The sequence below is a fragment of the Pterocles gutturalis genome, unplaced genomic scaffold (assembly GCF_000699245.1).
Source record: "Pterocles gutturalis isolate BGI_N339 unplaced genomic scaffold, ASM69924v1 scaffold9153, whole genome shotgun sequence".
NCBI classification, from domain to species: domain Eukaryota; kingdom Metazoa; phylum Chordata; class Aves; order Pterocliformes; family Pteroclidae; genus Pterocles; species Pterocles gutturalis.
In genome coordinates this window covers 1-14,467 of record NW_010120487.1, presented here as the reverse complement: position 1 = coordinate 14,467, position 14,467 = coordinate 1, and the positions used below count along the sequence as shown (strand labels likewise).

General features: G+C 39.6%; 1 protein-coding gene across 1 annotated transcript; it reads left to right on the top strand.

Annotated features, from left to right (window-relative positions):
- Window positions 1–1,996: 1,996 nt before the first annotated feature.
- Window positions 1,997–13,853, top strand: LOC104464267 (calpastatin-like; the record flags this gene model as incomplete). The annotated part of the gene is made up of 12 exons (XM_010076923.1): window positions 1,997–2,017; window positions 7,324–7,374; window positions 7,656–7,712; window positions 7,885–8,001; window positions 9,509–9,610; window positions 10,114–10,215; window positions 11,003–11,083; window positions 11,177–11,230; window positions 11,804–11,899; window positions 12,044–12,139; window positions 12,839–12,934; window positions 13,770–13,853. Coding segments are annotated over exons 1-12 (957 nt in total), but the record flags the coding sequence as incomplete, so codon positions are not given.
- Between the last annotated feature and the right edge of the window lie 614 nt (window positions 13,854–14,467).

Below are 14,467 nucleotides of genomic sequence, written 5' to 3'. Positions count from 1 at the left end.
AATTGGAGGCCCTGAATAGTGGGGAATCCAGGCAAAAAGTGTGTAAATTAAGTGAGGCACACCATGCCCCAAGGGAGCCAGACAATGACAGACACCCTCTGCTCTCCGCCAACCTCTCCCCTTACTCCCCGCCAGCTCGCTGGGACAGGGGCTTGTTTCCCTGAATCAACCCTGAGTGTTTTGGGGGAGGATGGCTTGGCATCCTCTGTAGCCGCTGCTCAGCAACCATGCATTAAACTGTTTTCTGCCCCAAACTACTCTTCTTCCTCCATGAGCATTTAAACTCCTTGTCTCTTAGTTGCTGACAGTTACTGCCATCCGTCTGGGTGGAAACAGCTGGTTTCTTTGGGAAGTTTTCACTAATCTCTGCAGGTTGTAGTGGTGCTGCTGTGGTGGAACATGAGACAGAATTTTTCATTGTATTGTAAGAAAAAGGCTTGCTAGGAGTTTTCAGAAGGGAGGAAGGTAGAAGGGCTCAGATAAATGTGTTTTTATTAAATGGATGGGGACTAGGGTGACTAAGAGGAAGGTTAGAACAGATACCTACTTGATAGTCATGTAGAAGGAATTCAGATTACTTTCATGGAGAAGAAAGAAAAAGAAAGGAAAAACTATTAAGGGCAAATTAATAAAAATATAGTGTTGCCTACAGATCATCTGATGTGGTAGTGGAAATATATACAAAGGATGTTCAAAAACTTTTGTTCATTGTCTTGATATGGGAGGCTCTACACCTTCCTGTATACGTCTCCACCCATACAAAAGTACCGATCCATTACATAATCAATCTATATATATATATATATATACACACATATATGGAAGCAGATATTATTTGCTTAAGTTTCTGTAGTGTGGCAATTGCACATTCTCTTTAGTATGTATTTAGCATGGTCAAACCCCTTACTGAGTTGTGCAATATGCCACATATGCTGTTCAGGAGATCACACTGTCACTGTCATTTTGTACCTTTTAAATTCTGTACGACTTCTGTCTTACTGTTGAGAAATGCATGCACTATGAAAAGTTGCAGAAATGAGAAAATTTTCTGTGTGGAAGTAAGAAGTTACACCATCTATGGAATAGTAATGTGGCTCCTGAGCTCATTCAGACAATGCATGTTTTTGTACAGCAGGTCGCACGGTAAACATGAAGAGACAATCTAGAAAGTTCAGTAACTTGTGCTGTTCATTTAAATGTAAAATATGAATGTGTTCCTGTGATCAAGATGGTGTCCTGGGCTCAGACCATCACAGGTGACAATTACAGCTTTGAGCAGAGGAACATGAAGCAGGAATAGAGAGGTAGTATTACGTCCATATGAATTATTAATTAGACAGACTAGGCTGCCACTTTTAGGCTTTAAAGTTTGATACAGTCACAGCAGAATTAAAACATGCTGTTCTCAGGATAACATCACTGACGCTAGGAAAACAGACTCTGTCATCTGCAGCTTTTCAAAAGGGTTCCATGATATGCAGAAACACTTATGTGTGTGTTACATATGGATTAATTATTCCTTTTTATCTCAACATATTTGAGTTTGCTAATTCAGTATTAAATATTTTGTGTGACAAACTAAAAAATCCAAAAGTATAATGTTGGTTTAAAATAAAAAAGTGGAAGAATCCTGCACAGGAAGTATATGTTCTTCAGTATGTGAGCAGGATTTGAGTTTGTTTTGATACTTCATATGAAATTTGTTTTCAGTACATGTCAGAGGGGAAAAAAAAATGTGGTGTAAAGATCTATTGGCATCACGCTGTTGAAATCCTACATACATGTATTGTAGAAATACAGGCAAGACAGAAGATCTAAAATGATAATGCTAATTTTCAATAATAATTAATTATTATTTTTTAGATGGATATCCAGTTAATTCAGGTTGCTTATGCTTGCTTAATAGTGTGTGTAACAAGAGTGGAATTAATTAATTTGCCTTTTTTTTTTCTCTCAGAAGCAGTCCCCTTCTCCAGATGCACCAAAACCACAGATTATGAAGCCATCTGAAACAAAGGTATGAATTCCTGAGAAACACATGCTTGCAGTTAAGCACAAATATATGAAGTAATGGAATTTCTTTTTTTAATACTGATACTGAGTGACTTTACCTTGCCTATTTCTTCTCTGCAGCTTTGTTCCCTCTTCAAAAAATACCTAAAAAAATGCAGTAGAAAGTACTCAGGGGATTTTGTTATAGCAATACTAATTTTAATTTTGGCTCAGTCACACTTTGTGATATGTATATAGCTCCTCCCAGTGTAATTACAGGGTTATTTACCTAATGATATTTTTTCACATATTCAAAGAATTCAGGACAAGTTTCAGCTTTGAGTGTACGTAAAATTGCATCTTCTCATCAATCTCATATCTTGGTCTGTCTGACAGCTTCCTTGCCTTTGTCCTTTTCGCTTGTTCTGTCTTGTCTTATGACTCAAACTTCTTTAGTGTCGAAGCTGTGTGTCATCAATTATGTACTTCTCTTAGAAGAGAGTCACAATCCTCACTTACACCTCTGTTGCCTAACAGAATTTACATATATTATTTGAACAAGTGAGTAATGATTCTCTCCCTCCTTCATGCCAACAAAAAGTATTGAATACCAGACTAGACTAGCAGGGACGTGCGCAGTGGTAAAACTTAGGACTGCCTGCACCTTGTGTAAATACAAATAAAGGAACATTTAGAGCACTGAGGTTAGAAGATGCCTCTGGAGGTCACCTGTCTGGTCCAGCCCCTCAGTCCAGGCAGAGCCACCTCTGCAGGTAAATCATGCTGCTGAAGGCCTTGTCAGACAAACTTCGAATACTTGGAAGTGCAAATTGCACATCATCTCTGGGTATCTAGTTGATGATGATGATTTTTTTTCCTTCTGTCAAATGGGATGTTCCTTTGCTGCAACTTTTACATTGCCTCTTTTAGTTTTAGCGTGCATCTCTGAAGACAGTCTAGCTCCATCTTAGTATTTGTAGTTAGCCGTTTCATTCCCATCAACCTTTTAAAACCCTTTTCCTCCATACACGCATGTAAGACTTAGACTGGTAGCAGTGGGCTGGATGACAGTTACACCTTTCCCATTTGTGCATGATTATCATTACTCATAAATGAAGGTATCTGCAAGTCACAGTTTCATCTTCCTGTTACGTTTGTGAGCAAACTCATTTGTTTCACGATTTGTTAGTGATGCAGCTCTCCATATGGTTTAACCCAGACAGCTACCTAAAAATAGTTGTGGTCTTTCCCTGCTTGAAATTTGAAATAACTCCCGGAAGAATGTGGTAAATGTCTAATCAGATCTTTAAGACTGGTGTTTGGAAGATGAGACAAAGTAGCAGAGGCATACTTCAGTTCTGTGGGAGTGGTAAATACAAATCCCTTTGAAACAGTGCCCTGTATTTGCATGTGTAAGACAGTTAATGTTTTCTTTTAATGTCTGTTGCATTATTAATGTCTTCTTCCCGCTGGATTAAGCAAGTCATCTGCATTTTGACAGTAGACTTATTTGAAAAGAAATAAGGTTGCTGAGTCACTTTAATTTCTAGTCCTAAATTTCTTGTAAATTAACAGTTCTTTCCTAATTGCCTGCTATAGCCACATCCGATTTGCCTGTTCTTAGAGTCTCTCTAGTGTGCAACTACTCTTAGCCATGCTCAGGGACCCCTCTTTAGCTTTCAGTTCTGTGTACGTGAATCCTTTGTCTCAAATTAACCCTCAGGATTACTCGCCTCTGAGAAAGCTGTAGGTTACTGCAGCAGAGGAAGGAATGTGGAACTTCTTGTTTTGTAGGAGAAGCCCTGGGGGTTAGGTGGAAAGGTGGGAGGACCAGGGTGGAGAGCAGGCACCCTGTGGTTTTTGCTGGAGGAATGGAGGAAGCAGGGTGTTCCACTGCCATGGAGAAAACCACATCCCATTCAGCTTTCTTTTGCATGCATTTGTGCAGCTGCAGTGTAAACTGGAGAACTGGTTAAAAAAATATTGGTTTTCTTTTCCAAGCTATTTTGCAGTTTCCCGAGTCAGTTTAAAATGTGACCTCTCAAATCCTGGCACAGTGCAGGTGGAAGCAGGAAGGGGAGGTGGAACATCTTCATAGGAGTTCAGTGTACACTGTAAACTGATGCTATGTCTTCAGGCTGTGGCTGCTCATAACAGAGTCTATTTAAAGGATGACTGAATGTATGGTCTCCTACTAAAATTGTTGGTTTGACTTGCCTAGTAATATTTTTTTTTATTGGATTTGAGCTTTGTTATTCCTAAAAGCATATCTAAATAGATGCGTCTGTGTGTGTATGTGATCATGTATGTGTTCATACGTATTCATATGAACAGCAACTGACATCATGTACCTGGACTTGTGCAAGCCTTTGACGCTGTGCCACATGACATGCTTGTTTCTAAATTGGAGAGACATGGATTTGATGGATGGACCATTCAGGGGATAACGAACTGGCTGACGGTCACACTCAAAGACTTGTGGTCAGCAGCTCAGTGTCGAAGTGGAGACCACTGACAAGTGGTGTTCCTCAGGGGTCAGTACTGGGACCAGTGTTGTTTAACATCTTTGTTGGCGACATGGACAGTGCGATCGAGTGCACCCTCAGCAAGTTTGCTGATGACACCAAGCTGTGTGGTGTGGTGGAGGGAAGGGATGCCATCCAGAGGGACCTGGACAGGTTAGAGAGGTGGGCCAATGCAAACCTCATGAAGTTCAACAAGGCCAAGTGCAAGGTCCTGCACGTGAGTCAAGGCAATCCCAAGCACAAATACAGGCTGGGAGGGGAATGGATGGGGGAGCCCGAGCAGCGTGAGCAGCAGGTCGAGGGAGGGGTTTCTCCCCCTCTGTTCTGCGCTGGTGAGACCCCTCTCTGCAGTGCTCTGGGGTCCTCGGCACAGGACAGACACGGAGCTGTTGGAGCGGGGCCAGAGGAGGCCACAGAGATGGTCAGAGGGCTGGAGCATTTCCCATGTGAGGACAGGCTGAGAAAGTTGGGATTGTTCAGCCTGGGGAAGAGAAGGCTCCAGGGAGAACTTCGAGCACCTTCCAGTGCTGAAAGGGGGCTACAGGAGAGATGGGGGGCTCTTGATCAGGGGATGTAGAGATCCGATGAGGGTAATGGGTTGAATCTAAAAGAGGGGAGATTTAGATGAGATCTGAGGAAGAAATGTTTTCCTGTGAGGGTGGTGAGGCAGTGGCCCAGGTTGCCCAGAGAAGCTGTGGATGCCCCATCCCTGGAGGTGTTCAAGGCCAGGCTGGATGAGGCTTTGAGCAACCTGGGCTAGTGGGAGGTGTCCCTGCCCATGGCAGGGGATTGGAACTCAATGATCTTTAAGGTGCCTTCCAACCCAAACCAGTCTGTGATTCTGTGATATGTTTTAATGTGGCCTTAGCATCTTCATGTGTATGTAAGTCTTCAATCAAAGCACTGCCCATACCAGTCTCCATATATTCTTCAACACTGTCATAGATAAATTTATAGTATGAGCAGTTCTGCACATTTTAAAAGATACACAAGAATAATGAATAATGCGTACCCTATGCAAAAAATACACTAGGTATTTAGTAGAATAGTATTTACAATATTAAAAAAGGCGTGCAGTTGCTAATAATTGGTTTGGCAGGCTGAGAGTTTATGTTCTGTGCAGCCGTTGTTGGGTGTTGACAGAAATGCAGGTAAATATATTTTATTGTCCTGGATAAAAAGTGTGTTTTCCTTTTCTCCTGAAAACACATAAGGAAAACCTGAATTTGTGCTCTAAGAGCAGAGTAGTTAAGTTCTGAGCAGACCGCAGTCCCACAGCAGGAAAAGTCAAACTCTGTTTCTAGCACCTCATGCTTAAACTTCTTTCTTTGCAGCCTTGCTGTTAAATCATGTCTGATTTAGATGTTACATAAGCACGTCCAACCTTTTTGAGCTTAAAAACTGAAAGTTTAGGATTACCTTTTACGTATAGGATTATTAATGTACAGGTACACAAACTGATGTGTGTGTCTTTCTGTTAACCATATGGTAGTCATGTAACAAGGATGTAGAAGTGGCAGCATATAATGTATGACTGAACCTGAAAAGAACTGTTTTAAATGGGGTAGAGAGAATCCAAAGTGGGGAATCTGAGAGGTCAAGTGATTTTTTTTTTTTCTTTATTTCAGTTACCCCCCCCACCACTTTGGAGTTTGGAAATTTGTTGTCCTCCCTCTCTATCGGTATTTTATCTTTTGTGAGTCTCTTTACTGTGGTCTGAAGCTTCGAGACCTTAGCTGAGCTTATGCTCACCTTTCTACATTTTTATACATGTTGAGGATTACCCAACCAAATGTCTGTGGTGCAGAGAGAGAGAGAGAGAGAGTGTGTGAGTGTGTGTGTGTGTCACTGTGTGTGTGTGTGTGTGTGTGTGTGTGTGTGTGTGTGTGAGAGAGAGAGAGAGAGAGAGAGAGACTGTGTGAGTAATACTTGCGTAACAAATGGTAAACAAATCTAGCAAATTTCTCTATCCAGTCAGCTAGCAAGCAGAAGCAGGATATATCTAAATGGTACTTAATGTTTGGCAGCTGAAATGAAAACATTGCAGAACAATGAAAAAATTCAAATTACCGCCTAATAGAATTTTGGGTCTGCATCTCCCACTGTGTACTCTGCTCACCCAGTGCTGTTCCCGGCAGATCAAATCACACTCCTCTGGGTCCATGTGCTCTCCTGGCCATTCAGCAGCCAGAGCTTCTGAGGCTCATGCAGTAGGCAACAACCTTCTCTTTCATGCCTCTAAACTTTCCAATAGCCACATTGGCTCTTTCTGTGTGTTAATTGTAGCAGAGCTGAAGTAGCAAGAACAAGAAAAAATAGTCACAAAAATGTGGTGAGGAGGCTGACGTTTTCATTTTTCCTTCTTTTTATCAGATATAACTATTCTTTAACTTTTCTGTGTTTGTTTTTAAATGTTTCTACCGGTAATAATTTGTGCCTCACTGTACTTCGACTTGAGGTGAATCACCGGAATCAATTTTGTGGCATGGCTGTAGAAAACTTTCAGGTGTAACTCAGACTGTTCATTATATTTGTTTAATGTCTTCTTTCCCTTTCTTTTGATCCTTCATATGAGGAGTGAGAGATGGAGTGTGTGTGTGTTTGCACACATTTGACTGCTTGTAGGTCGCTGGAGTGGAGGTCTGTGCCAGCGTGTTGTAAGCTGCAAGATCAAAGCACTATAAATTAGTTACATATCACACGTGCTCACAACTGTGAACCTATCTGATATTCTTCTTTATGTAAACCAGTCCCTTATAATGAAGCATATTAATCTCTGTCTGAATACATGTTCTTTATATTTCAGTTCGCACCAACAACCAAAGCAGAATCTGGAAAAAACATGCAGTCAACCAAGGTAAATACTTAATCTTTCACCTTCGGCGAGTTGTTGTACTCTTTGAAACTGCTGGGTGTTTAGTAACATATCTGTGTGCAAAAGAGCTAGGAGCTGACAGGTGTGGAAATGAAGGGTTTGGGGACAAGAGTCAGGATGTTTTATTTTTTTACAGCAGCTTAAGAAGTGTTCTGTAACCGTCTTTAAATGCATCTTGTGCTTATTTGAGCTAATGTAGATTATGTTCCGTAACACTGGATGGTGGTAAGGGTAAATTATCTCAATTTTTTATTTTATGACAGCCAACAGACTCTCAAAATAAACAGCCATCTGAAGAGAGGCAAAAGAAACCCAGTGATGTAAGCTGTGTATTTTTTCTCTTTTTTTTTTTTTTTTTTTTTGATGAGGGCTTCTTGTGGTATTTTTCTTTGTTCTTTCTTTTATTTAAAAAAAAAAAAATTAACAAACCAAATCAAACAAAGCCAGCCCATAAGTATTTTCTTATCTAATGGTAAGTTTATCTCCACACAGGCAGAAAGCCAAACTTCACCTTCTATGACAACAGCTTCTAAACCAAATGATATAGGAAAAGTAACTAAAGCTCAGGCTGACCAGCCTCCACAAGCAACCTCCATGGAGACACCAAAGGTACAGTAGAAGCAGCAATTAAATTTTTATTATTTATGTTATTGCAGGGTTTAGAAATCCCTGTCAAGTTGTATTCGTATGCTGAATATTGTAAAGCGAGACTGGGCCCCCAAAAATCACAATGTAGAAAAGCTCAGAAGCTGTCTTGTGTTGAAAGGTGTATATGACAAACCTTGGGCAGCTCTAAAAGCTGTGACTTAGAAACTTCACACTTTACCCACAAATTAACTTAAACATCTTGAATGTACTACTTCTAGCTAACCCATGAGAGTATTAACGGATAAGCATCAGCTGCAGATAGAGCTGCCCAGCCAGATGTCATGGGTAGCTTGTGCTGGTGGTTTGGTGATCCACCTTTTGTTGTCCTCTTCATACCTCTGTTTGCATTGTCAAGCACACTCTGGCCGTTAGCTAAGCAAGCAACATTAAGATTATCCCAACTGTGGGCCTGTTCCCTTGTGTTACATGTGTGGGGCTCCTCTGTCATTCATGGAAGCTTTTTTGCAAATTCCTCAGGTAAGCAAATGCTTTGTTCGTATGAGCAGTGCCATCATGGAGCTCCTTCGCTTGTGAACTTTCAGGCTTGTTTGTAGTAGCAGTGTTGGCTCCAGATGCAGCAGGTCAGCAGGTTATCTCTTTGTAGCAGGGCAGCCTGTAGGCCCTGACTCCAAGACTCTGAAAAAAACTAGCAAGAGAAAGGTTGGGAAGGGGTCATTTCAGAGAGGCAAGTGGAGAAAAAGCTGGAGCAAAAGTGTGTGGCAGAGTCAGGATCTAGGTCTTTTGGTCTTCTGGTCTGCGTGTGTCTGGGTGACGAGGCCAGAGTAACATGAAGGACTCCTGCAGCTCTACTGCAACCCACTTTTTTCAGCAGTAAAAGAGAATGTCAGTAATGCAGAAGTCTGCATTTTGTGTTGGTGTTGCTCCTGCACCTAACTCCCTGAAACAGTTTTCACCCTACTTATTTGAGCAGTATTTGCTGCTGGTGTTAATGGTGTATTGAGAACTATCATGTGTAAATGAAAGCTTTCAGTAGAAACTTGGAAGGGGCCTCAGAGTCTTTCTGCACTGCAGACTTCTTTTACTTGCAAAGTAAAATAAGGAGGTAGAGAATACTTAAAATTGCATGCTTTCTCATAGCAAAATCACACTGGAAACAGAGTACGTCTGTGTAATATTGCAGGTAGATGGTAGCTCACTCTTCCCAAGCATCTGGACACTGTGCAGGTGTGTTAGGCAGTTGCTGAGTCAAAAAAAAAGTGCATGGCCTCAGAGTTGGATGTTTTAGGCTGGGCTCAGTATCATGCAAGCTGCAGCTACACAACTTCCAGACCACTCAGCCAGTGGGTAGAACCAGCTTAACTTCTCTATTCAAAGTGTAGATGAAGAGAAGCAATAGATAGGTGTGCCTTAGTAAAACGTTTCTGTTTTACTGTGTTCTGTCCCTTTGAATTTTTAATGTACAGCCATGTAATAGAGCTGTCTTTCAATTTTTATCTTATTCCTCCAGCCTAAACCAGAGAAGATGTCCATAGAGGCTGGTGTAGGTGCAGCTGGTGCAGGGACAGCGAGTGCAAGTGTGGTTGCTGCAGCTGATGAGTCAAGTACTGAGGTTGGTAAACGCAGTCCCAGACAAATGCTTCACTTGTAAAAATGTCTCAGAGAGTGTTTCCCTCTCTGAAACACTTCTGTTTCAGAAAAAATAAATCGGTAGCTGCTGAAGTATTGCTATGTAGTAGTTATGTGTGGCGGTGAAGGACTATCTGAAAGCACAGGTGATAAACTATTGGCATGTCATTTGTATTTTGTCAAATATGACTTACTTAGAATCACTTCTTACACAATTAGCATAAAATTAATTACTCTGTATTTTCAGTTGTATTTGTGTAAGTATGCATGTAATATCAGCTGGTATATAAATACAAATGACAAATTGTTACTGACATTGGGGAACGACTTTGGCTCTCACTGAAAAATTTGTCAAGTGCAGGACCTACTCAAAGAAAGCTTTTGGTTTTGTTTCCAGAAGTTTTCTACAGATTCATCAGGTGATTCAGTTTTTTTTTTTCCTTTGTTCAGCATGGTAACTTCTGTAATGATCTGCTTATTTTTTAGCCTGGTATGGATGAGTCAGCACTAGATAGCCTAATAGATACCCTAGGTGGACCTGAAGAAGATGTGCCTACTAGTCCTGTTTACACTGGTCCAGAAGTTACGGTATTTTCCATTTTTTGTTTTTATTTTTTTACAAGATTAATCTCTGAAATATATCTGTAGTTGCTTACTACTACATTGATCCAGTAATTGTCACTTTAATCTCCTATGAGGTAAAATAGAGTCTGCACAGTAGTTGCATTTTAGTGTTTTCAGTAATACAGAAGTGGTATGGGTATGTATGTATTGCAGTAGGAAACAGTAAAGTGTCAACAAAGTCTGTTGCTTTTTGAACCGACTTCCAAGTGTAGTCTCCAATGGATTTATAAAAGGCAGTGATGGAGTTGTAAAAGAGCGGCAAACAACCTTAGAGATTTCATTTCTGCTTGAGAAAGAGGAAAGCATTGAGAATTTGGGGAAGAATGCATACTTTTCTGAGTTAGAATGGGAGACTAACGTAAGAAGGATTAAGTTTACAAGCTCAGTGTCTCAGTGCAGTACTCAGCTGTGATAAAATTTTTGGAATTCATAAATATTTAAAATTCAGTCTAGGTACACCAGGACGTTCTATGGTCTGAGACACAGAAATAGCTTATGTTAATGCAGAAGGAGTCTGTCAATGGAGATGCAGAGTTTGGCTAGATGACTTGCACTGTTGAAGCTATGAGATGCATATGCATGACACTAGGTTCTGAAAGACCCTATATAGTCATGGTCCAGGACTGGCGCTCTGACCTAGCCAGCCCTTGTATTTTCCTTCCAGAAATATCACTGTAGATAGGTCTACATTAGAAATTTATTTCAATAAACAAGAGTACAAAAAATATTAATGTGTGCATTCTTTTCATAGGAAGGTATATCTTCGAGATACTTGGAAGAGATGGGTAAACGGGAAGGTAGTCTCCCTCCAGAATATGTAAAATTGTTGAAGGTTAGTGAGTTAAAAAAATATTCTTGATGCATGTTTTCTTTCATATTGTATGGTTTTTCTTCCCATTTACTACAAAATTAATTCTCGTTTTAGAGCAAAGGAGATGGCAAAGATGGAGTCCCACCAAAAGTAGATGAACGAGATGAAGTAAGACTTTGTTTTTTATATTGGAAGGTGAAAATAACCCAATTATCAGCAGATTACTATGAAAATTTAAATGTTGCCTGTCTTCCAAAAATCCCAGGAGATGGGAGAGGGCTGTGGGGTGCCATAGATACTGATAAAATGAAATAGAATTTGGGACAGATGTTTTTAATAAAGAAGTATGAATTTTCAGGACACTGAAGCTGAAACAAGTCAGATAAATGCTCATAGATATAGTGGGTGTAATAATAACAAAGGGAAAAAAATAGCTGTGCATGCAGGAGCCTTCAGAATGTCTTTAGCAAAGATTACTTGAATTTCTATACTTAGCAAGATAATTCTGTAAGCCAGCTTAATTTTACTGTTTATAAATTTAACATACAAAATTAAAAGCTTATCTAAAAAATGAATCAAAACAGTGAGGGGAAATATCTTTGTTTTTTCTGTGACAGCAACGTGTGCTTATGAGCTCATTGTGTGAGTAAGCGTGGAGCACACGCAGATTTTAAACCAAGTTTGACAGCATCGATATCTGAACTTTAATAATCATAACCTAGTTTGCAATTTCTTGCTCAGAAACCGATGACAGATGATGAACTTGCAGAGGCCCTGTCATCTGACTTTACCTGTAGTACTGCTTCTGCTGAAGAAAAGACGGCAAGTCTGACAGAGGTATTGATATTTTTCTTGTCATTGCATGCCTTTTTTACGAAGTATTGCCATTGTTATCTTAATATTTTACTTTAAAATGTTCTTGGCAATTTCCCCCTTCTTTTTGTTTTTGCAAATTTCCCTGTAACTTCATATCTCTCCCAGAAACCAAGTAAGGAAGAAGAAATTGTTCAAGCACAAGCAGCAAGTGCAGTCAAGACCTTGGCTCCTCCTAAGGAGAAGAAAACAAAATCAAAAGAGGTATACATAATAATTCTTTGACTAGTTAACTTCCAGTTAAAATTTACAAGCACGTATCATGTTTTATGTGTGCCTGTTCCTGTGAAGATGCTCATCATCCTCATTTGCAGTTTTAAATCCTGTTTATCATAGAAAGTATAGGAATAATAGGAATTGCCATCGCTCAGGCTCTGCTGTACCTTAAATATCCAGCCTCAGTGGGTTAGGTGATTTTCCTTCTGGATTCTTCTGCAGAATGACTAGTTCTTCTGACAGGAGGCAATAGAGTAGAAAAATGTGTTTGTTTTCTTAGATACATGGGATGTGTTTAAAACTTGGATGTGATGTAATTCTCTCATGTTTTACAATTTTTTTTTTTTTCCTTCCTCTGTAAAGAGCAACTATGACCTTATGCTTTCTGGGTTTGCTGTGTCAAAGCATATGACAGTTGTGTTACGTGATACTGTGTTGTTTTTTTTTTTTTTTTTTCCTTTCTTTTTCTTTACCCCTTTCCTTAAGAGGACATATGTCTTCATTAGACTGTACTAATCTTGTCATATAATTTGCCATGTGATGTTAAGGAAATCGGGTAAAGCCAAGCAGAAATGAGCAGTCTGGTGCTGCCTTTTTGCTTCATATACAGCATAAAAGATGTGTAAGGTAAAGCCTGTGCCAGTTGAACAAAATAATGAAATGTTTTGCCTATTTCCTTAAATACAGGAAATTAAAGATGAAGGAGTAGAAGCTCTTCTTGCTACTCTTGGTGGACCTGAACCTGAACCTGAAGATCGTAGCCCTGTTGTAGAGGTGTCAGAGGTATAATCTTACTCTGTTTTACAGAACCTGTCAGACTCTGCTGTGGAATCCCAAGTACTTTTTGTTAGATACTGTACAAATTTCTAAAATAATAACAAAGTGACTTTCATATCAAAAGCCTAAGGAATGTCTGGGTCTTATGTGATTAAGAAAATTAAGAAATGAAGAAATCCTGAGTGGATACGGGTAGAACAGAATATAGTAAGATGGTCTGTAAAATGATAGGCATTTCATTTGTCTATACAAGCATACAGCTCAGAGCAAACAGATGACAGGGAAATAGTAAAAAATAATTTGTTGCCGAGAAAAGATGTTGGATCTCAATTTTAGAGAAAAAAGGACATGCTGTATTGCAGATTCAGTCACTCTGGGCCTTCAGAGAATTTAGTGGATGCATTGCTTCATGAAGGAAGTCCAGAGAGTTAGAAGTTGTGTTTCAGTAGCAGTGGCGGAAGAAGATACTGAATTATGGCTTATATAGTCAGAGTGATGAAACCCAGGGAAACCTGAGAATTTTGTACATCCCAAAAATTATGAAAGTGCCTGCCACAAAGATACAAATCTGAATAGTGTCTGAAGCTTTTTAGAATTTGAGATAATACAGCCATATTCACATATGGCATTGATTCTTAAACCATGATGATTTTACCACAGGAATTTGATACAACTAAGTTGAAGAATTTGAATATATTTTGATATGTGGAATAATTTTATCTGATGCTAGTACTTCTGCAAACAGGAGGCTGAAGAATCTTGATAGTGAAGTTAAACATTCTTTGAGTTTTTATTTTAATTTCTCTAAGTGATTTTTTTTTTTTTGTTCTCTCTTCTTAAGACAAAAGCTAAAGAGAAAAAAGAAGAAAAGACTGGAGAACGTGATGATACAATACCTCCAGAATACAGGTTAACACCAGAGTTGGTAAGTGCTTCATATCTCCATTGCTTTGTAAATAGGGCGCTGCCTCTGACACTTTCTTTTGTCACAGAGAGGGAAAGAACATGGGGAAAACAATCAAAACTAGTATTCAATCAGTGGCTTTCTCCAGTTTGTGATTTCTGTATCTCTAGTTTGCTTCCCTTCCTTTGTGGGCGTGACTGGGTTTTTCAGGCATTCTGAGCAAAGATCTGTTCTTCCCAGGTCACACATTCCTTCTCCAGGAGTGGTGTTACTTGTTCCTGATGCTAGACCTCAGTGTTGTAAAATCCATCCCTGTACAGAAGGGCTCTTGGGTATCACTTTGTAACATAAACGTGAAACACTATTGTAAAATGGTATGAAAATTGCACTCGTTTTTTCAGATTGTCACTTCAGTCAGTAGAGGTTTGTTCAAGGTTAGGCAAATCAACAGTAGAACTGAGATGTGTTTTACATAAAATTCGGAATTGAAAGTTTTTGAGATGGTTATTAGTATAACTGATGTTAGCAAGGTTCCTATATAAACTGGCCTTGCTGGAGCTCAATGGTAACATTCTGTTTTGAAGCGAGCAGTTTTACCCCTCTTTTTGGAGATCACAGAATCACAGAATGTTAGA